The sequence below is a fragment of the Thermothelomyces thermophilus genome, chromosome 1 (assembly GCF_000226095.1).
Source record: "Thermothelomyces thermophilus ATCC 42464 chromosome 1, complete sequence".
NCBI lineage: Eukaryota > Fungi > Ascomycota > Sordariomycetes > Sordariales > Chaetomiaceae > Thermothelomyces > Thermothelomyces thermophilus.
This window is the reverse complement of record NC_016472.1, coordinates 10,862,728-10,883,689: the sequence shown is the minus strand read 5'-3', so window position 1 is coordinate 10,883,689 and position 20,962 is coordinate 10,862,728. Positions and strand designations below refer to the sequence as shown.

Here is a 20,962-nt window from a genome sequence, read left to right as displayed (position 1 = left end):
GCCCTTCCTGTTTCCCTTGCAAATCATAGCTTCATTGGTACTTAGTTAGCTGCTAGTTGGGCTACACTACACTACGCTGCATCCTCCGCTGCCCTGGCCCTTTCTACACTACTCTATAATTACCTATTTTTCCTTGGTATTGGAAGGTTGTCAGAGGCACATACTTCAGTACCTCTTTCTAGATAAAACTGCCAAGTAGCTTGATGACGGGAATGCCTTTCTACATCATGGGCCTCATGTTCATATTGGACGAGGCCCTCGAGCTTGCTTGTGCATGGCAACCTTGAGGCAGTCACATCTTCATACTAGGTACTAATAATGAATGGAGAAGATTTGCTTGGCCGAAGCTCACCAGTTACCTTGCTACAAATAGGTAATTAGGTTCAAAGAATGGGCAATACTGAAAGGCACGTACTCTGATCTGGCCTTCGCCGTCAGGTCGAAGCAAGAAGCCTAAGGCAACACAGTCGCCATTGGTGTTCTCGCCAGGAAGCGTCTCGAGTTCAAGGTACTCACTCTTTCCTGGCAAGACATGCTGGGAAATTGAATGCCTACTTGTACGGTACAGAGTACACATCCATCGAGTACGTATATACATACATTCAACCTAACCTCTTTTGGTATGCTCGTCGTCTAATAAATAACCTTAGCGTAGACAGGGAACCCTGTTTCAGCAGTTGAGAGCGTCTTTGGGCTTACAACACCCGGCAATAACCAGCCATACCGGGTCAGAGAGAAAGGTAAAGAGCGCTAGTCCTGCATGACACGAGGCAGCAGCACGATCAATCTAGCTCAAAAGCAAGAACGAGACAGACGGCAAATGCAAAGTGTCATGACTTCATTATAGAGATCATAAAGGTCGGCAGCTCCGACCGGCAGATGCCATACAGGGATCTGGCAGCTATCCTACCCCTTTCCATCACAGGAGATACTCGTTGAACCAGGTGACTGCCTGCAAAAAGGCCTGCTCCTTGGCAAACTTCTGCACCTTGATAGACGGGTCGCAACGGACGGCGAAACCGTGCTCGACCTGCGAGAAGAGGTTGATTTGGTAGGGTTGGCCAACCTCCTTGAGAATCTCCTCAGACCGGTGGCGCTTCTCGGAGGGGAAGATGGTGTCGGTCTCGGCGGCCGAGATGGCGAGCGGGCCCGAGATGGCCGCAAGCTCCTCTTCCTCGACAAAGGACGGGTGGGCGACGTAGCCGACGGCGATGCCGTTCTTGTAGTGTCTCACGACGTACTTGGCAACAGATTGTCAGTCCTTTCTCGTCTGCTTTGCCCTCGGGACACCATGTGAACGTACCTTGGCGCCGAAGCAATAGCCCACGGCGCCCAGCTTTGTGACGCCGTATTCCTCCTTGAGCGCCTTGATGCCATCCAAGACGATCGGGTCCACGGCTTCCTTGGTGTGCGGGGTCTTGCCATCCGATCCCTTGGTCAGCCACTCCATAATGTTGAACCCGGCGGGGCGGTTCAGTTGGAGCGCATCGCCTTCGAAAACGTCGAGGAGCAGCGTCAGGTAGCCGTTGGCAGCGAATTGGTCTGCGATGAGCTTGCTATTCTGCCAGATGCCGATGACATCGGGGATGATCAGGATGCCGGCGCCCTTGTGTTCCTTATCGGCGGGGGGGGTCGCGAGGTAGGCGTCGTGCTTGCCCGCGACGCGGACCATCTTGCCCGTGGGCGTGCCCCTAGGGAAGAGGAGGGTAGGATGTCAGCTCAGGCAAGAAATGGCATCTCGACGGCGACATACTCATGCAGGACACCAACGGTGCAGCATCTTCCGGGGGGGTTGGAAGCCATGGCGGAACTGGTTCTTAACGTTGGCGGCGGTTGGACTGGGTGACTGTGACGGCTGCAGAGCAGGTTTTTTGATGTTCACGGGCCGGGGAGGGATGCGATTCTCTTCAAGCTTTCCTGGTGTGGAACGAGAGCGGAGTCTCGAAGCTTCCTTTGCAGTCGGATTGTCGGATTTGTAGTTGCCGCCGTTGGTCAGAACCCAGTTCTTGCCCCTCCACCCCTCCTTCGGCCGAATTGAACCCCGCCCTGATTACACCATCCCATCCATGGTCCGCATCCGTCAATGCGAAACACGCCTCTCCAAGGCACGCAGAATTAACGTTGCGTTGCACCAGAAATCGAGCCAATGTTGATATACAGCATGCTCTGTGACACCGTGAGTACAGACAGGACTGCTTCATTGATCAATCGTTTCGGCGTGTGGTCTTCGACTTTGGCACCTTATCCGAACACCTGAGCTGCCATCCGGGTCCGCAGTTTCTGCGCTCCACTCCGGTTGCATTGCGCGTCTCACAGCCATTGAGTATCGAGGCCCCGTTGTCGGGTCATAATTGGAGCTCTGCATGCCCTTTCTTGTCCAAAGGGGGCGCTGGCGAGCCCATCTTGCGTTCTTTGGGATCGGCGATCGTGCGTTTCCGTTCGTCTTTTGGCCTTGATTGGCATGAGCGGGGACCTGGAGGAGGAAAAAGTGGGGTAAAGCGTGGAAGCCGCCGCCACAACGGCCCGCCAAGACGGGAAGGTCGTGCCTGGGCTGGTGCAGGGCTGACGGAATGATGCAGGGGGAATCTGTTGGCAGGCTGTCCTTTCCAGATTGCGCATCGCGTATCGTCATCCAAGCTATCCACTGCCGCTTCGTTCCGTTCCTTTACTGCATTTGTCTTTTGATTCCACGAGCTAACTTCATCAAAGAGGCGCACATGATGATGTAAATTAAGCAGTTCCTTTTTCTCGACATACTGTGTACGATGGAGAGCACCGACCGAGAGCATACCAAGACACCGCCTCCGGCCGATGCCGCTGCAACCGCCAACCTCAAGAATGTGTCGGATAGCAGACCTGATAAACAGAACGGGGGGAGAAGGAGCAGGATGGAATCCCAAAGCACCGCCACGCAACTTCCCTCCCCGGTCCTAACGCCGAGCGATCCGCCGCCGAGAAACACCACAGACTCGAGCCTGCCCCGAGAACGAGCAGTGTCGAACCCACTCATCGGTGTACCGACTCCCGATCCATCTAGCGATAGCCAGAGCGATGGCGGGTCGTTGCATGGATCTTCATCTGCGGAACACATTGCGCTCGCCGCAGCCTCCGCGAGGGATACAAACAGCGCCACAAAGACGCGAAGCAGGTCCAACACCAAGACGAGCATTTCTGATGGGGTTAGGCGCCTCTCTGCGTCCAAAATGCAGGAACTGACCGCCGCCCCCGAGTCACTGCCCGTTGCTGCCTTACCAGAGCGTGCGATTGGGAACACGCCGCTGACTGCCGGGATCGTCGAGGCAAGCAGGCGGCTGTCGAGAGCGACGGAGGAGAACACGACGCAACAAGGTTTAGACGACACGCGAGAAAGGCAACGCGGTGATATTTCAGGTTCAAGGGCCTCGCATGAACGGCCGGGAATGAGTGGCCGCACGCTCTCCACGCCGCCAATGGGCAGGCGAAGGAACCTTGGACAGTCTGCGGCACATCAGTCTCCGCGTCGCAACTCGTTTCGAGCCGCCTCGCCGGCTGCCCTCGAGCTCGGCGGCTCAAGCAGCCACTCCATGACGACAGATAAAACTGCCAGTCAGCCTCGGACTGATACAGCTGAGCCGCCCCTCCCGTCTCCGATTCCTCCCACGATCCCACTGCCTCCGATGTCGATCCCTACGTTACTGCAACTGGAGCTAGCGGGACAGCGGCCAAGTCCTCTTTATATCCACCACTCGTACGCAAGTGACATGCCATATGAGTCAAGCGCCATCAAGTTTGAACGCCTCAAGAACTTTCTGCTGCTGCCATGGTATCTCGAAACGGCCATGGCCTTCGGGGCCGCAGCTTGCTTTGATGCCTGGCTGTGGACTTTCACCGTGCTGCCCATGCGTTTCTGCATTGCAGCTTCCGTTCTGGTTCGCTGGTGGGCCTACGTGGTGGGTAAGGAAACAAGGTGGCTCATAGAGTTCGTCTGGCATGGCCTCGGGCGTTTGTGGCAACGAGGGCGCCGCGGTCGCGACACGTCGAGTTCTGGCGGACATGGACACCGGAATGAGGAGTCGAGGAGCAGGAGTAGGGCACGAGATGTCCATGACAGCAGCGCACACGTCACGGGGTTCACGGGCGAGGTGAGCGAGTCCAAAAGCCGCCGTCCGAACCATCGCCGCCCGTCGGGAACCAGCGCAGGTGCCTTGTCGAAGAATCAGGGCACCAGGCAATCCGGAGTGTTCAGGCACCGCAGAACCAAATCGAATCCTTCCAACCTGACGTCGTTTCACAAAGCCGATCTCCTCCAGGGAGCCATTCTGATTTGCAGCTCCATAGCGCTTATGAACCTCGACGCTAGTCGGATGTACCACTTCATCCGGGCCCAGTCTGCCATCAAGCTCTACGCCATCTACAACCTCCTCGAAGTTGGCGACAGGCTCCTCTCGGCCTTGGGGCAAGACGTCTTTGAATGCCTTTTCAGCACCGAGACGCTCTCCCGGAACAGCTCCGGCCGTTCCAAGGTGATGCTGCCGCTGGGCATGTTCCTGCTCGCCCTCGTCTACAACATCCTGCACTCTGTCATTCTCTTTTACCAGGTCATTGCCCTCAACGTTGCCGTCAATTCGTACTCCAACGCCCTCCTGACTCTCCTCATGTCGAACCAGTTCGTCGAGATCAAGAGCGCAGTCTTCAAGCGCTTCGAGAAGGAGAACACGTTTCAGCTGGCCTGCGCCGACATTGTCGAGCGCTTCCAGCTCTGGATCATGTTGATCATCATCGGGATGCGCAACGTTGTCGAGGTGGGCGGACTGTCGGTTCCTGGTGCCGGCAGCGAGGACAGCGGTCCGAGCAGTATCCCGCTGCACACCTCGTCTATCCTCCCGGCCAGCTTCACTATCCTCCCGTCGTGGCTGTGGTCAGGTGAGGTGCTGTCCCCGTTTATTGTTGTAATCGGCAGCGAAATGGTGGTAGATTGGATCAAGCACGCCTACATCAACAAGTTCAACAACATCAAGCCGACCTTTTACTCGAGGATTCTCGACATCCTGTGCAAAGACTACTACACCAACGTGAGTTTCCCCCCCTGCTGGGCAATGTTGCTCAGGCTCTGACTGATTCTCACCTCATTCCAGGCCTTCGTGACCCCGTCCCTGACGCGCCGCTTGGGCCTCCCCCTTTTCCCCCTTTCTTGCCTCTTTATCCGAGCCTCTGTCCAAATTTACAACATGCTCCTCGCCACGCACCTTCCGACTCCTCTCCCCCCGACCACCCAAACCTCCCTCTCAGTTGACAACGCAACGCCATCCCCAGCCATGCTCGCCGCGCTCGACCGGATAGACCATCTCATTCGCAACGCCCTGGGCCGCTCCGTCCTCGGCTACCCCTACACCGCCGACCAGCCCGAAAACGCGACAGCTGGGTCATTTGGCAGTGGCGATACCGCGGCATGGCCATCTAGGCTATGGAAACTCTCCTTCACCAGCGATGACGCCATCGCCGCGCTTACCATGGTGGTCGTGTTTATGCTGCTTTTCCTTATCCTCCTGGTCGTCAAACTACTGCTGGGCATGGTGCTCCTGCGATATGCACGCGACCGGTACGCGCGCATGAAGATTAAGGAGCACGCCATCGCGACCGGGCAGGCCGAGCGCGAGTCGTTCGATGCGAAGGGCAAGCGCGTGGGCGGCTATGGGCAGGTGGAGGTTGGCGATGACCGACGGCGGTGGATATTTGGCGATGATCTAGAAGGTCTGAGAAAGGCGAAGGAGCGGGAGAAGAAAGCAGAGGCAAACATAGAGCGGGACAAGGAGAAGGACTTTTCGAGGGTCATGAGGTATGAGATGGTTGCGAGGCGGATTTGGTAGTTGTGCATCCCTCGCGACGGTATCAGCTTGGTGTTGTCGATCTTGGGTGCATTGCGCGGCGTTTTCAGCGTGGCAAATACTCGTAGCCGAACAGCTTTTCTTTAAACTTGGCCATTTGGCACTCCTGGTTACCGTTCCTCCGCCCTATCCCTATCCGCCATTAATTGGCTCTGCAACCCTTTCTTGCCTACGTGCATCGCCTTCTCGATTTCCCGCTCTTCGTCTCGCAGCCTCGCCCGTTCGTACTGCATCTTTTTCTCCTGTCGGCGCTTCTCCTCGGCGACCGCCCGCTCCCGTTCTTCCAACGCTTTCTCTCGCCTGCGTCTCTCTTCCCGTGCCTTCTTGGCTGCCTCGTCCTCTTGCTCGGCCGCCTCGCCGTCCTCTGGCGGCGGTCCGAGGCCCTGTATGTACGCCTCGATGAACGGATCGCGGACCTTGGGGTCGAGCGAAATGTATCGGATGTCTGATAGTACTTGGGACGGCAGGTTTGAGACCATGGTCTGGTTGTTGAGCGCCGACAGCGGCACCGACTCGAGCAGTTTCTTCAGATCAGCCTTGAGCGTCGCCTGTGGCAGCTTCAGCCGGTTGATGTGCTCGCGGTACCATTTCTCCCTGTCCTTGTCCGACAGCTTGGTGTTCTTCATCGGCTCTTCCCGCTTGTACTTCCGCCGGAACTCGGGCCAGTACAGTTTTGGTGTGGCCTTCTCCTGCAGGAACGCCAAGTAGGGGATCCGGGGGTCCTTCTTCTCCTCCTTGGCCCGGCGCTCCTTGATTTCTTGGATCTTCGCCCGCGACCATTCCTCCCACACCTCCTTGCGCGCCTTTGTCGTAGGCAGGACGCTGTAGCGCGCGTCGTCAAAAACCTTGCCCTCCTCGAGCAGCTTTTCCCAGGGGCTGTAGGGGTTGATGCGGAAGTCGTTCAGCATATCCTTGAAGAGCTCGCGCGCGTCTTCCTCGGACAGCGGAAGCCCTTCGTCGCCCTCCTGCCATCCTCCTTCGCCCTCCTCGCCTTGCTCGGCTTCGTTGTACTCGGCGTCCATGGCGGCTAGCTGCGCGGCGATGTCCGCTTCGGTAAACTCTGCGGGCCCGCTGCCGTCGGCTGAGGGCTCCTCGGTGCGCTGTCGCTTCCGCGCGTTACCGTCTTGATCTTGGTCTTCTTCGGCGCCCTCATCATCTGTCACCTCGACTTCTTCGTATTCGGAGCTGTCGAAGTCGTGCGCTGCTGCCTCTTCCTGTTGCGATCCGTCGGCTTGGGACGCGACCGACTTCTCGCGGTTCTGTGTCGTCTCGTTTTCCTCGCCTGTCTGTTCCGGCTTCTTGCCCTCTGCTTTCTCCCGGATGCGCGCCTTGTCCAGCTCGAGGATAGCGGGCATAAGCTTCTCGGGGATGCGCCAGTAGCTCGCATTCTTGACGGGGTTGTATACGAACCGTCGGCCGTATTTCGTGTAGACGAGAATCCACGGCTCGCAGCCCGGGATGGCGACTTTGGACCGCGGCTTGTCGACCGGTTGCGGGCGCGGCCTGGACTGGGAGCCTCCTCTGGCTCCTGCGCCGAACCCTCCCCGGTTGCCCTGTTGGTGTTGTCCGTACTGAGCCATGAACGCATTTGCGACTGCCGGGTCGGAGAGATTCAGATGCGGCACTGTCTGATGCTGCACGTAGCTGCTCATGGCCGGGTCCATCGGGGCGGCAGCGGGAACTGCAACGGGCGGCGCAACGGGCGGCGTGGCGGGCGGTGCGGCGGGCGCGACGCCCGGCCGCTTGTACGTCGACTCCTTCGTTTCGGCATTGTAATAGTAAGTGTGTCCGGTGGGGGCTTTGTGCTCGGTCCAGCCGGGCGGCAGCGGTGGCAGAGTGGAAGGCGAGGGCTGGTATGTGGACTTGAGCATGGCCAGTGGTGGGTGGAAATGCAATGGCAACCTAGTTAAAGCTTCATCAGAGACCGAGGGTTCTCGAAGTTGTCAGTTCTCGAAAGCGCGGCTTTGTTGCGCTGCAGCAGGCAGGATCCACATGCAAGCTGGGGAACTTTATTGTGGGTCTCAAGGCACAGGACAGCACAGCGAGCCAAAGTCGCGTGCTCCCTGCTGTACGGAGTACGGAACAGCCGTATTGTAAGGAATCTCGAACATACATGACGTAACGCCCTCCCCCTCCAACCTGCAGGGCGTTGAGCTACTCTCCAAATCTCCTGCCATTTCACCCAAGCGTATGGTCAACCATTCTTGGCATTTTTGAGATGCCTTATCCAACTCTACTTAAACGACATGAAGACCTTCTTCCTCTCAGGTATTTTATGTCATGAGGGCGGACCAGGAACAACCTTAAACCGGAAGACACAAACGGACGCGGAGAGGGCAACATGTTCAGAAGATTCATTAAGAAGCGCTCCGAGAATCAAGCGTGAATGCAACTGAATCAGACCGGTGTATGGACTCGTTAATCTCATCCAGATGAAGCCGCGAATGCCGGTACGCCGGTCTCACTTGTCGGCAGCAGTACGGTCAAGGCCATTCAGCGTTTTCCACGACACCTAATTAAGCAATCACGCAATTCCAGTCACTTGGGTGGACATAATTAGTGGGCGAAACCTACCTGAGCAGCACTCAGGAATGGAAGTAATTACTATGAACACGTTCTGATTAGCGGCGGCGACCTGCTCAGACTGCAATCACGCCGATGGGGCGTAGAGAGAACGAGCGTCATCCCACGGCTAATTAATTAATCAGGGAATTACACCTACCCACGAACACCAGCGAGGAAGTTCCCAATCCAACTGAAAAAAAGGATTGCCTCGCGCCCCATTCCCTAAAATCATTATCCAACAACGACTAACATGAAGTACTCGGTACCTAATTAGATCGGTAGAAAATGCTCACCCCTTGAGTGACACCTGTTTTCTTTGGTGATTCGTAAGCAAGAGTACTCAATTCTGTGTACTAATCCCCTTCATAATAGTCGAGTTGCTTTTCAGACGATGTCGGCTCAAGACATTGTTACGGGCTTGTCCTCAACTGTACAAGAGTTCGGAATAGGGAACGGCTTTTTGCATCATATGCAACATAGGTAGGTGATAGAGAAAATTTCTGAGACTTACATTTTATCTCTTGGACCACTTAGCGGTAGCAGGCGATATAATTCTGCCTTTATTGTGCCGAAGTCAACATTGCGCTCCCTGGAGTGGCTAGATGTTGATGAGGCCAGGAACGTTGGGAACTCTAAGTGCATCTTTATATAGTGTCATATATTGGGGAGTTCTAGACTCCATCCGATACCTCGGTGATTTCCTCATATCTTCTACTCGCTCGCTCAGAGTCAAGCTCATCGTGAATAAGGATGATTCACTTCTCTTGGCGAGTTGAACAATACCACCATCTCGTAGCAATGCCACTCCCTGAGCAGCCACGCGCACTCCCCTTGCTACATGAGGTTACGGATCCATCGGCTATTGTTGGAGATATACAGGACCATTTCTGGAGGCTATTCCTGGGTGTTTGGTGAGCATCAGCGATTGCTTTTCTCGAGAGTGTTGTGTGGTTCATCTCGCATCACGATGACTCATCTAATTAGGGGAAGATGATATGCACACCCCACCGGGATATTCGACGCCCTCGTCCTTCTCAGGAACAATGAAGTAAGTCCTTCGGACACTTGCACCCAGCCCCCATATGCCTTCTTCTTCCTCAGGTTCGCATACGTTCTGCTGCAACATCAAGACTGCTGACTCCCTGCCCGCCTTCAACCGACTTCCACACACGGTTAATCCGATTGGCGGCAGCAATTTTGCAATTGGCTCAGCCGTCAAGCTCCAAAACCAAAATAATCTTATTTCGGTGGCCACGTACTGAGCGCATTGAAGGTAAAAAGGGTGGTGCGAGGTAAGCTTCAGCCTCTCCACGATGTCAACACTACCTGAGGCAGGTAGCTCTTAGTCTCACACGCGCCAATACCGGGATTGAAGAATGTCCTGGGGTGCGGTAATTTCAATTCCGTGCTGGTCCATCGTTGCGTCAGACATCGAGGTAGCGTTGGCCGTGAGGATGGCTTAATTATCGCTTGCTCGGGTTGATGGTGGTCTGTCAATCCCTTCTAGACGAAAAAGCTTTCTAATTTGGACTCACTCGCCATATTATAGTAACAAGCTTCGTTCCTTTCGAGTCACGATCCACTATTGTAATAGTGCGCGGCCTCGATGATATGACCAAAGCCCGGTTTACCGACTGTTATTGCCGCTCCTCTTGGCCAGGTCAAGCATCATGTCCTCAAGATAAGCCGATCTCACCCGAGACACGGACCAAAATGAAACATCAAACTTGACGCCTTGCTCTAGCATTATCCTATTGGTGATGTTTTGGGATATTGGTCGTACCCAAACAGGCCGCTGATTCGTCGCATCGTCAAGTAATTAATAGTCCACAGGTCACCAGCCAGCATCAACACGATTTTCAACTGAACGGGAGCAGCAATTCTGACTCTCAAGCATTTAATATTGTGGAGAGCGTCATATGGCAAACAAGCCTCGCTGCTGCTCGAGGGAACGATTTGATAGCGAAGATCAAGAACAAAAACTTAGTCCATCACAGAATGTTGTGTAAAATAGTGGTGATCACTGAAACAGTCCTTCAAACTCGCGCTGCATCGGCAACAGTACTTATTCATCACTAGACTTCACGGGGGCCTAGAACTGAAAGAGCGTAAAGACGTAAATAATCCTTAACAAACCAAATAACGTTCTCAACTGGCAATCATGGACGTATCTCCACAATCCAGAATCTCCATCGACGCGCTGTGATCGGCAGAGTATGCATAGGAAGATCTTGGTAGTTGCTTCCGTGATAAGAAGAGTTCGAGCTGACAATAGGTAACGATGACGAGGTGGACTTTGCAACTTTCTGTAAGACCGCATGCATTGCTTCCGATTTCCCGGGGGGGGGGGGAATTCTCCATCTGGTACACAAGTCCAACTCGATGGGGAAGGAAGAAGTATTTACACAATGTCTCCAAGAATGTTACACAGTATCCGACTACACTACGGATTACACTACACTATTCTATCTGTTCTTGGGTATAGACTTGCTTGGCGGATGGGGATGGGATGCTCCGCACTCCGTATCTAACTATAGTTTGCCATCGCGGGTCTATTAATAGATCATGTGCATTGAGTAATCCGTAATGATCGGCACTCATCCAATGCTAATCGAATGCACAGCCATTTTGGTGTGGCACAGCATTTTGAACCCAAAACTTTAAAATCTTAAACCTAATTAAGTACCGCTTCCCTCTGCAACGCACTTTTGTTGCCAGATCAGGCGGAGTGGAGGAAACCAGAGCCTCGGTCGGTACCTGGCACAATTGTCGTAGCTTCCACGCTGAAGCGCAGCGCGCTACTGGAGCACTGTAGCGAATGCGTAACCGGCGCAAACTTTCAAACTTGGTTCTCTTCTCAACGGGTAGACAATGTTTTTCTCGCACAAAACGCAACTCTATAGATGGGTCAGAAGAGGCTGTTTCAGGTATCCCTCATTGCTCAATCATGTCCCGCAAGAAACGTAACCCATCATACACAAAATAGAAGTAGAGAGGTAGGTATCATCCGTGACGCTTCTTAGACCCAATCCCCCCCACCCAAAAAAACCAAGAACGAATATCATCATGTCCGAACGCCTCAATATCAGACCAACCGCCCCGCTGCAAGCTCATGAGCACTTGCTTTGCCTTTCTGTATCCAGCCGATTCCCACACCAAAGCGAAACACGGGGGAACCCGGTCGGGTCATCGACCGTCTCCCGCTTCACCGAGTCGCATCTGAAAGCCTCGCCCCATGTATTCTCGTCTCTGCAGAACGTGACACAGCAGTCGGTCTTGTTGGTTAACCAGACGTAGCTCGTAAGGTTGAAGGGGAAATCGTAGAAGCCTTCCTCCTTGATGATATCGGTGTATTGCCCCTCGAAGTCGGGCTTCGAGAACGCCTGGAACTGGAAGTGCTCGAACACACTCGAGTCTGACTGGTTGTTAAGGAACGTGGGTGAGGGCGAGGCGGCCGAGGTTGTGGCAGTCTGTGTAGGCGTGCCCGACGTGCTGTAGCATTGCGGTTAGCATGGGTACACGTGAAAACCGGTCCAGGGACGGAACCCCGGCCACTTACTTGCTACTTTTGCTATCGTTCTTGGACGCCATGGCACCACCCACGCCGCCTCCTATGGCGGCTGCCAGCACGACGACGCCGAGGACGACGGCAAGGATGCCGAAGACGCGCCTCCGCAGGCCGCATATCCGCTTCTCCTGGACCGGCTCGCTGCCGACGTAGGTTGCCTGGTCCTCGTGCAGCGACTGCCAAGGCACCGAGCTGTTTGGGCTGAGTGCGCTGACCGGCGGTTGTTCGCTCGCCGTCCCCCACGGGGAATTGTATTGGTGCCCTGGCGACGGGAAGCCGGACGGTGACTGCTCGGTGGGTAATTTCGGCGTGTCGTCGTAGTACGCGGGATACTTGCCCGGCTCCATGTAGAACCGTTGTTGCGGCGCTGCTTCCGGAGACGAATCGGGCACGACTTCTGGTAGTTGATGCTCCCCCAGCGGCCGCGGTGCAGGTGCTGGCGGGTTCTGCACCACCTCTGAGGATTGTTGATCGGCCGGGAGGCCCATATTGAGAAGAGCGACGCGCGAGCTTTCCGTGCTTGTCGGGTTTTTTTTTTCGTCCTTGTCGATGCAATGGCGCCTTCTCGAGAGAGAGCGCCCCTGGTTTGGTTTGGCTGCGATGGGCCAAAACGGTCAGATGTGGCGCTCGTTGAAGATCGCACTTGTGCACGATAGCTCTTGGCTTGCGCTCAATCGGTATACTAAAGGTTTTGAAGCCGGCAATCTGGCACCAGGTGCTGGGAGCGGCTGGCTTCAAGGGGTTGACTTCAGCTAGCGCCGGCTCCGTGGTCCAGAACTCTCCAGGGAACCCTGCCTCATCAGGAATTCGCTGGGTTTGCCTTGGCGTAAGACGGCGCAATTTCTAGGCTCTACCTGAGGCCAGCGATCAGCGGGCTGTGCTACCCCATTTAGGCGACTAGCGGGGGGAAGTGCAGCCCAGCGTTGCAATTGCGACAGTTTTGCTTGTTCGCTGCGAAAGCTCATTTGCCCACTGGCGAGCCTGGACAGGCATGCACAAAATCTCGCACGAAGGATTGAGCGACTGCGTACTATGTATGTACGTCCACTCAGGGTACGAGGCCCTCGGAGAGGAGCTTACAGCCGAAAGTCGACCACCGGGCGGCCAGACCGGGTGTGTTCCGTTGTGCCAGCATTGACATATCAATCTTGCGGATGCCGCTTACGGCTGCACGGAGTTGACTCCGCGCCGGCGTGATTTCGGGCCGGAACGATTGGCAAAGGATTTCGGAGTCGGTGATGTACTCCAGTCGCCGGCCTCTGGACAAGTCATTCCCAAGGGCCGAGCTGTCGAACAAGCCCGCTGGCGAACACGAGGAGTATAACTAACCTGCCAAGCTTGAGAAGATTGTACTGGCCCATTTGTGCGGGGCGCTTAGGGTGACACAACGTGACAACGTGGATTTATATTTATGCGCCAAGAGTCCCTGTTCTTGGGGGGCATTTCGCTTCCATGAATGGCCATGGCAGACCTGCCTACCGGTACCTTCCACAGAGGACAGAGGTATATCAGGTACCTTACATATCAGTGACAGACGTCAACATTCCCAAAAGCGCCCCAGGATCTGAGTGCAATATCCATACATCCGGTTATCGCCCTAAACCCAGGGAAACGCGGACCTGCCTTCCACTCTCCGGAAGCCGTCCAAATAATTAATCAATGAGTCCATATAATCCATGAGTCTAATATTTGAAGCCATCGATGCCGTTCGACCAAAACGATATTATGCTGAGTCGCGTGACGACACTACGCATGCTTTCTCTCATCTCTCTCTCTCTCTCTCTCTCTCTCTCTCTCTCTCTCTCTCTCTCTCTCTCTCTCTCTCTCGCTCTCTCGCTCTCTCGCTCTCTCGCTCTCGCTCTCGCTCTCGCTCTTAGGAGGATAGCACTTTCTTCCATACAATTACATACCACTCCTGCCCAAATACAAATTCAGGGGTGAGGTTGTTGCAGCAGCGCACAGCTTGGAGAAATTTCAGCACACTCTGACCACGATTCGCGCGAGTCAACGGTGAAACATTGGGAGGTTGCCCTGGCCGGCGTGTCGGCTTCTGATACATGTCGGGGCAATTTTGGCGACCCCACGTCCGGGATACTAGAATAGTAAGCGCGAAGGCTGGCGGAACCGTTTGGGTTGGCGCTACGCGGGACGGTGCCCTGATTGACGGCGTTTCAGCGGCGTGAGCCTGCACAGCGAACTGCGCGGTTGCTTGCACCTCGGGCGCGGCCGTAGTTGCCGGTTGTCTGTCCCGTGTCTACCCGGTGCTGTGTCTGCCGCCGAGTAGCCTGTCTGTATCCTTTCTGCTACAGACGTTGTTCTCGGTTTTCTGTTGGGTGAACTCGGGCTTGTGCTTGAAACCAATAACCTTTCAGGCGATTTCTTGCATCTTAATGTCTGCTATACGTTTCTCTGTTCCAATTGGTACGAGCTTCGTTGCTTGGCTGGACAGCTCTACACTTCACTTGCGCTATAAGTTTCCATTTGACAAATTAAATACCCCGACTGTGATGTACTGTAAGCTTCGCGCACCCTTCATCATCGAGACTTACAGCAGACATGAACCGAAGCTTTATAGGTTGTAGACTTGACGAGTCGACTGCTGGGGTAATTCCATAATTAGTACAGTTGGTCACATAAACCAGTCAATTTCCTATACGTATTGTATTCCATACATCTATCTACCAGCAAGTACCATAGAAGTGCCTAACATACCTAGTAACTAATACCGCTGAAATTGCAAATTAGAGTCAGTTTAGCAATTTGTGGCCGGGAGAGGAACTTATACAACAGGACAAAATATCACGTCAAGCATCGCCATTATCCCTGGCGACGAAGTACAGCTCTAGCCATACCCTTGCGGCAAAGGTACCCTAATTGCGGGGCGATAGGTAAGGAAAGAGCACCGCGGGAGGACAGAATTGTAGCATCCAATGGGTGAAACAGATATATATTTGGAGTTTTAGCCCTCCGAGAATATAATTAGAAGCGAAGCTCCTTCCTTCACTCTTCAATGGGTATGTTCAGACATACAAGAGGTGAAGCGAAGCTACAATGAACTCTTGAAGCTGATAAAGTAATTAACGCGTTGTTCCGCCAACATCTGTTCTACTTCTTCCTTTCGAGTATTTCATTTTATTGCCTTCTATTTTTGCTGTTTTAGGGTTAATTATTCGTTTTTTTGTTTTTACTTTTCTTTTTTCGACTGCTTATTAATACTGACTACATCGTGTTGCTTCTTCATTTTCCTGGCTTTCCATTGACTCTATCAAGAACTTGGAGCGCATGCATGTCCAAACTCTGATGAGGTAAGAAATGTGAGTATTGTACAGGTGAGGTATCAGGCCCGATGAAGAGACGGAGCAGAGTAGACGCAGTCACGACGAAAAGGCGTCTGAAGGCAAAAGAGCACCACGGCTTGGTCAGTTGGCAGACTGTTGTTCACTACTGGTAAAGGAGAAGCGCGATGCCTTGTCTATAGCCCCGTATCTGCGATTGCTCTTAAAAACAGGGAAACCGGCTCCCTTGAAAGAGGAACCTGCGAAAATTTTAGGCAACGTCGAGGGAGGTCGCGATGGATGAGCCCGAGCAACAATATCATAAGGCGTATTTGCGCATCTTGGAGGCTCTGAGAAGTATAAGAATTTAACTAGAATTCTCTTCCGCCCAAGAATCAGCGGTGGTGCCCCAGTGAAGTATGCTGGCAGGTGGGGCTTAGGGTTATACTGGGGAGATCCATCGCCTGCCTCCACCCATCAGTGTGCCAAACCCTACACTGTATGTTTTTGTTTGACTTTTCCTCCGTCAGGGAACCTCGAGTCCGACACACTTCTTAAATGTCGTATCCCAAAGCATGTTAGGTTTTCCTCAGCCAGCTGAGGTGGAGGCAGCCGAGATCGGCTTGAGGATGCGGGCGGTTAGATTTGTGTTGTCCGATTTTTCCCATGCCAAGAACTCGGCTACGAAATCTTATCAGATCATCAATGGGTCGCAGGCCCATGAAACTAAAAACGCGCACCAGGGACCTCGGCGCCAAGAAGGCCGCGATTCCAGGTTCCGTTGTCAGAGAACAAGCCATGGCCATTTCCATCCCCGCGCCTTGCCGCCTCTCGCGGTTTTAGTGAACCTCAAGTCGGATAAGGCGTCCACATTGTCCTTTGGAGACCTCCTAACTTCGTGGGAACACCCCCTAGCTACCTGCCCATAACCTGAGGAGTGATGGCGTGCTCATGAAGGCCATCGACTCATCAGTATGCACAGTACTGTGTAATTAATCCGTACTCTACGCTACGGCACCTGCAAGTACGGACGGACCACCATGTATCGTTCCAGTCGTTCAAGGGTCCCAGGACCTGATTGTCATACGATCTGATAAACAATTTTTTTTTCTTGCGGACGTGGGTCGCGGACCCAGCTAGCCCAGTTTACACTAGCCTCCGTTTCTCGGAGAAGCGTGAGGAGAAGGTTCGGCTATTTGGGGGGAGCTTTGAACGATTGGCTCAACGTTCGCCTCTTCATCTTATCTGATCCGTAGATAATAAAGCCGAATGCCGTTTAGCCCATGCAGATCCTGGATCGTTGGCCAGGGCATTGAGGGGTACAGGGGGCTTGTCATCAGCGCATCATCACCCACAAAACACCCCACCACGAGGACGCCGTGCCGCGTTAGAAGAAGACTCCCCCTCCAGGGCACAAGCCTGGCAAAACGATGCAGAGCCAAAAATTTTTCATATTCCCCCACTCCGTGGACATTGAATTGTGTCAGCGATTGCTCCCAAAAGGAAGAAACTCCGCAAGGCTGCAGGCGCCCCCCTGTGCCTGGTTCGATGGCTGAGGGCCGGATCCGAACGGCAACGAGCTTGTGAATGGGGCCGCCCATGGGTTTTTCGGAAACCTTGGCTCATGGTCAGTGGAGTGCCTTTCGCTTCACCCCGGCCCAAGAGCGCTCCGCTGGACGATGAAAATCGATCAAAATGGCGTCTGCCCGCCGCCCTCCGCTGCATTCGCTTCTCTCCCGTTTCAGTTTCCAGACTCACTTTTCCGTACAGCCGGGATCTCGCTTGTCTGCCGCTACCCTACCCTCCCAAACATTCATCTGACTTCTTCCCCTCCCCTCCCTTTCGAAGCTCCGCCAGCCCGCTCAGCGTGCCAAACAGGCCGTGTGTGACAGTCCACGGGCTCCGAACCGCGGTGGGTTGTGGCACAACCTGAGGAGGTTTATCAGGCAGGCGTACCATTAAACGCTGCCGCACCCTTACCCGCTGTGATCCAAAACGGTCCTCTGGAAAAAAAAAAAAAATCACGCAGACGGTCTGTTGGGATCCGACAGACCAGGCATCATGTCACCCCACTGCACGAACGAGATGGAGCACCCGGCGCTCAGCAACGGCGCTGAAGATACCGATGCGGTCCCGAGGCTGGTGAATGGCGCCGCCAACGGCTCTTCAGCGCGAGAGTTCCCCAAAAGCCCCTATCTCCGGCCCGCAGATCCCGACGCGGTCCTCGATTTGGTCTGCGTCGGCTTCGGGCCCGCCAGCGTGGCTATTGCAGTCGCACTCCACGACTCCATGGAAGCCGGCAAGATAACGCAGGCGCCGAAAGTGCTGTTCCTTGAGAAGCAACCTGAGTTTGCCTGGCACGCCGGCATGCTGCTCCCGGGCGCCAAGATGCAGATTTCCTTCATCAAGGACCTCGCGTCGCTGCGGGACCCACGATCCAACTTCACCTTCCTCAACTACCTACACAAGAGCAACCGGCTCCTCGACTTTATCAACCTCAACACATTTCTTCCCGCGCGTGCCGAGTATGAGGATTATCTCCGGTGGTGCGCTCGGCATTTTGACGACGTTGTCCGCTATCAGACCGAGGTCCTCTCGGTCTCGCCCGTCGAGAAGGAGGGCCCTCACAGGACCTTTGCCGTGACATCTCGCAACCTCAAGACTGGCGCCACAACCACTTCCCTGGCGCGCAATGTTGTCGTCGCCGTCGGCGGCCAGCCGTCCATCCCCAAGCTCTTTCCGGCGCACCACCCCCGCGTCATACACTCGTCGCAGTACGCCCAGCTGGTCCCCAAGATCTTGCCCGACAAGACGGCGCCCTACCGCGTAGCCGTTATCGGAGCCGGCCAGAGTGCGGCCGAGATCTTCAGCAACATCCAGAGCCTGTACCCGAACAGCAACGCCTTCATGGTCATGAGGTCCGAGTTTCTGAAACCGAGTGACGATTCACCATTGTATGTCTGACGAATGCAAACTCTCTCACTGCGAAAACATTTTTTTGGCACTAACACCATGTTCTCCTCTAGCGTGAACTGCATCTTCAACCCCGAATTCGTCGACACTATTTATCCCAAGTCCTCCGCCTACCGCGCCAACCTTCTTGCTGAGGCACGGACCACGAATTACGGAGTGGTTCGGCTGGAGCTCATCGAGCACCTGTTTGAGATCATGTACCACCAGAAGCGGACGCTTGGGCCCGACGAGAAGAAGTGGCCGTTCCGGATGCTCCCTGGCCGCGAGGTTGTGGCCGTGGAGGAGAAGGGTGACGCGCTCCGCCTGAGAGTCGCGATGCTGTCGGCTCCCAGCACGGACGACGGGCCTCTCGCGGGCGCGGAGACCCTGGACGTCGATCTGATCATCTGCGCCACCGGCTACAAGCGCACCGCCCACGTAGAGATGCTCAAAGACACATGGCATCTTCTGCCAGAGGCTCCGAGCCCGTGCGGCGAGGCCGACGTGCCTATCAATGACCGCTGGCTGGTGCAGACTGGCGAGGCCCAGGGCTCGTCCACCAGGGTGATGCAAGTTGGTCGTGATTACGGGGTCCGCTTCTCCCCCGGAGCCGTTGCCCCTGGTTCCGGTATCTGGTTGCAAGGTTGCTGCGAGGCAACGCATGGTGTAAGTGCACGCACTCTCGCTTTCCCCCCTTTTGCTTCCGGAGCCCCATCCTAGTTCCAGGCGCCGAGCTGACCGCGTTGTAGTTGAGTGATACCCTTCTTTCCGTTCTCTCTACGCGCTCTGGCGAGATGGTCCAGTCCATTTTCGGGGCTTCGGCGTGATATCATCTTGTACCTTTCTTTGCCTAGAAGCTGCATCTGTAATTATGCATTCTGCCATTTAATTAGGCGTCTATTTACCATGCGCATGTGGGCATTCTGATTCGCAACCCAAACAAGAATCACCGACAGTGCACGAGAACAAGAGAAACGAAATGAGGAGGAACACAAACACAAAGGAGGGCATTCAAAACGTGTAGGATACAACCGAGGGTTTCATCAGGCCGCCAGAAGACCGGAGGAACCGAAGGAATTCGCCTTTGCTGGAAAGGCTGGAACCGGAAGGGGCGGAATTTTAGCGGCAGGACTGCGCAATTGAGTGTTTTAAGTGTCAGGTTGTGGACTTGGAATGCAAAGAGTATACCAACCGTCACAAGGCATTTGCAGAACACCCTGGTTAAGAGAAGAGGGAAAACTGTCCGATTCAGGAGCTAGCCACCACCATATTACCCTAGCAAGCTGGTGGGTAATCGTCCTCACCGATTCTTAAAATAGCAGCCATTAACGGCATGTTCCCCCCGGGGGGGGGGGGGGGGGGGAATCGTTGGCGGATCAGGACCTGGGGTTTACCTGAATCATACAGTCACTGGACGTTGTGAGCCGAGGATTGTGTTGAGACATGCTGTCGCCATCTTCTCAGGCTGGAAGACACTGGTTGCTTGTGTACACTGAAATGGCCAGTGATGGCCAGGTTTCAAGTAATTTAACACTCTGTGGTCCCTGGCCATGGCTGGCCGCTAATATGAGCACGAGAGGGGCGGTGTCGATGTCAGCAGAGGGTTGGTTTAGTTAGGCACGGGTGTGCATTAAAAACATGATCATACGGGGAAATATGTCTCGAACCAGAGCAAGCGCCGTATAGCGTAAGGTGTTAGTCATCTAAGTTCTACGAGCCCACGCCGGACGTGATGGTCTGTACGTAGTGCATGCAGTTAGCGGCGCAACAGGGCATCCCACGAGCCAGGCGTCGCCGACGTGGGGACACAGTCGGCGGGCTTGCTTTCAGCTTGGAACTGCGGGTGGCCTTGCTGTGTGTCAGCAGCGTGGGGTGCAACGAGGGCTATGGTGGGCAACGTCGTCGGATCTCCACAGCCCCGGTTGCTGGTTGCACGAGACTGGATGCGGTTCACACCGGCTATCGGATGGCACACAACCCACCGTCGCGGGAGGGGTTCCTAGGAACCTCGGGAGGAATCCTCTCTGTCCGATCCGACCGACCCTGCACCAGGTAAGGTGACCCTGAAACGCCGCGTTTTGGGGTGTCAGAGGAGGGTCTGGGGACGGGGGTTCACCGAGCCATGACGCAATCGCAACTCCTCTGATGACCACATCGGATCGTCTGGCGAGGGGGCGGGCGATTCCGCCGCTTCGGTCGCCGAGCAGGACATGGGGTTGGATCCGATGTTGGCAGGCCAGCTTCTTGTCCTTGAGGAGGCATGCATGCCTGGAGGTGTGACCATGGGACCCCCTGGCGCCAGAGCTACCCGCACATCCAGGAAGCTCCTACCTTACTCTTTGGGTTTTGCATTTGCTAATACCCTGCCGCCCGCGTGAGCTCGGTTCGCCCCGTTATAAGCCGCGCCTTCCCAATCTCGGACAGTTCTAAGAGGCACCCGTCTTGGTAGGAGCGTCCACGGATGGTGTGATGGTCCGGCTCCAGGTGGCTCACTAGCGAAGTGGTGCACCTGCCTCCACTCCACTCACTCACTCACTCTCCCACTCAACTCGCTCAATTGATTTCCCAGCCAAGTTATCCTTGGAGCTCGGAGTCTCCGCCCATCTCGACTACTAGTAATTCAGCAGCCCACTCAGTGGCATGCAGCAACAAGCTCAGCGTTGCACAGACCGGCGGGCTGCAGTAACAACGAACACAAGGTCAACATCTCCCTCTTTCCCCTTTGCATAGTACCGTTC

The 20,962-nt window shown here is 54.9% G+C and overlaps 7 protein-coding genes across 7 annotated transcripts; 3 read left to right on the top strand and 4 right to left on the bottom strand.

Annotated features, from left to right (window-relative positions):
* Positions 1-800: 800 nt before the first annotated feature.
* MYCTH_2299907 (uncharacterized protein) lies at positions 801-2,000 on the bottom strand. The gene is made up of 3 exons (XM_003660959.1): positions 1,754-2,000; positions 1,304-1,691; positions 801-1,240 (listed from the first exon to the last, which is right to left on the bottom strand). The coding sequence occupies exons 1-3, from the start codon at positions 1,801-1,803 to the stop codon at positions 920-922; spliced, it is 759 nt and encodes a 252-aa protein (XP_003661007.1). The 5' UTR covers positions 1,804-2,000; the 3' UTR covers positions 801-919.
* Positions 2,001-2,527: 527 nt separating this feature from the next.
* On the top strand, positions 2,528-5,910 carry MYCTH_2299904 (uncharacterized protein). The gene is made up of 2 exons (XM_003660958.1): positions 2,528-5,051; positions 5,115-5,910. Exons 1-2 carry the CDS (start codon positions 2,766-2,768, stop codon positions 5,844-5,846), a joined length of 3,018 nt encoding a protein of 1,005 aa, XP_003661006.1. The 5' UTR covers positions 2,528-2,765; the 3' UTR covers positions 5,847-5,910.
* Positions 5,911-7,794, bottom strand: MYCTH_2299903 (uncharacterized protein). Its single transcript, XM_003660957.1, has one exon. The coding sequence runs from the start codon at positions 7,733-7,735 to the stop codon at positions 5,975-5,977; it is 1,761 nt and encodes a 586-aa protein (XP_003661005.1). The 5' UTR covers positions 7,736-7,794; the 3' UTR covers positions 5,911-5,974.
* A 3,484-nt stretch (positions 7,795-11,278) lies between these two features.
* On the bottom strand, positions 11,279-12,415 carry MYCTH_2087157 (uncharacterized protein). Its single transcript, XM_003660956.1, has 2 exons — positions 11,989-12,415; positions 11,279-11,921 (listed from the first exon to the last, which is right to left on the bottom strand). The coding sequence occupies exons 1-2, from the start codon at positions 12,342-12,344 to the stop codon at positions 11,540-11,542; spliced, it is 738 nt and encodes a 245-aa protein (XP_003661004.1). The 5' UTR covers positions 12,345-12,415; the 3' UTR covers positions 11,279-11,539.
* Positions 12,416-13,518: 1,103 nt separating this feature from the next.
* MYCTH_2299900 (uncharacterized protein) lies at positions 13,519-14,163 on the top strand. The gene has a single exon (XM_003660955.1). It carries the CDS (start codon positions 13,750-13,752, stop codon positions 13,936-13,938), a length of 189 nt encoding a protein of 62 aa, XP_003661003.1. The 5' UTR covers positions 13,519-13,749; the 3' UTR covers positions 13,939-14,163.
* A 2,401-nt stretch (positions 14,164-16,564) lies between these two features.
* On the top strand, positions 16,565-19,447 carry MYCTH_73194 (uncharacterized protein). Its single transcript, XM_003660954.1, has 3 exons — positions 16,565-18,226; positions 18,299-18,890; positions 18,974-19,447. Exons 1-3 carry the CDS (start codon positions 17,334-17,336, stop codon positions 19,049-19,051), a joined length of 1,563 nt encoding a protein of 520 aa, XP_003661002.1. The 5' UTR covers positions 16,565-17,333; the 3' UTR covers positions 19,052-19,447.
* A 533-nt stretch (positions 19,448-19,980) lies between these two features.
* On the bottom strand, positions 19,981-20,490 carry MYCTH_2124711 (uncharacterized protein; the record flags this gene model as incomplete). The annotated part of the gene is made up of 3 exons (XM_003660953.1): positions 19,981-20,072; positions 20,207-20,322; positions 20,378-20,490. The coding sequence occupies 3 exons, from the start codon at positions 20,488-20,490 to the stop codon at positions 19,981-19,983; spliced, it is 321 nt and encodes a 106-aa protein (XP_003661001.1).
* Positions 20,491-20,962: the final 472 nt, after the last annotated feature.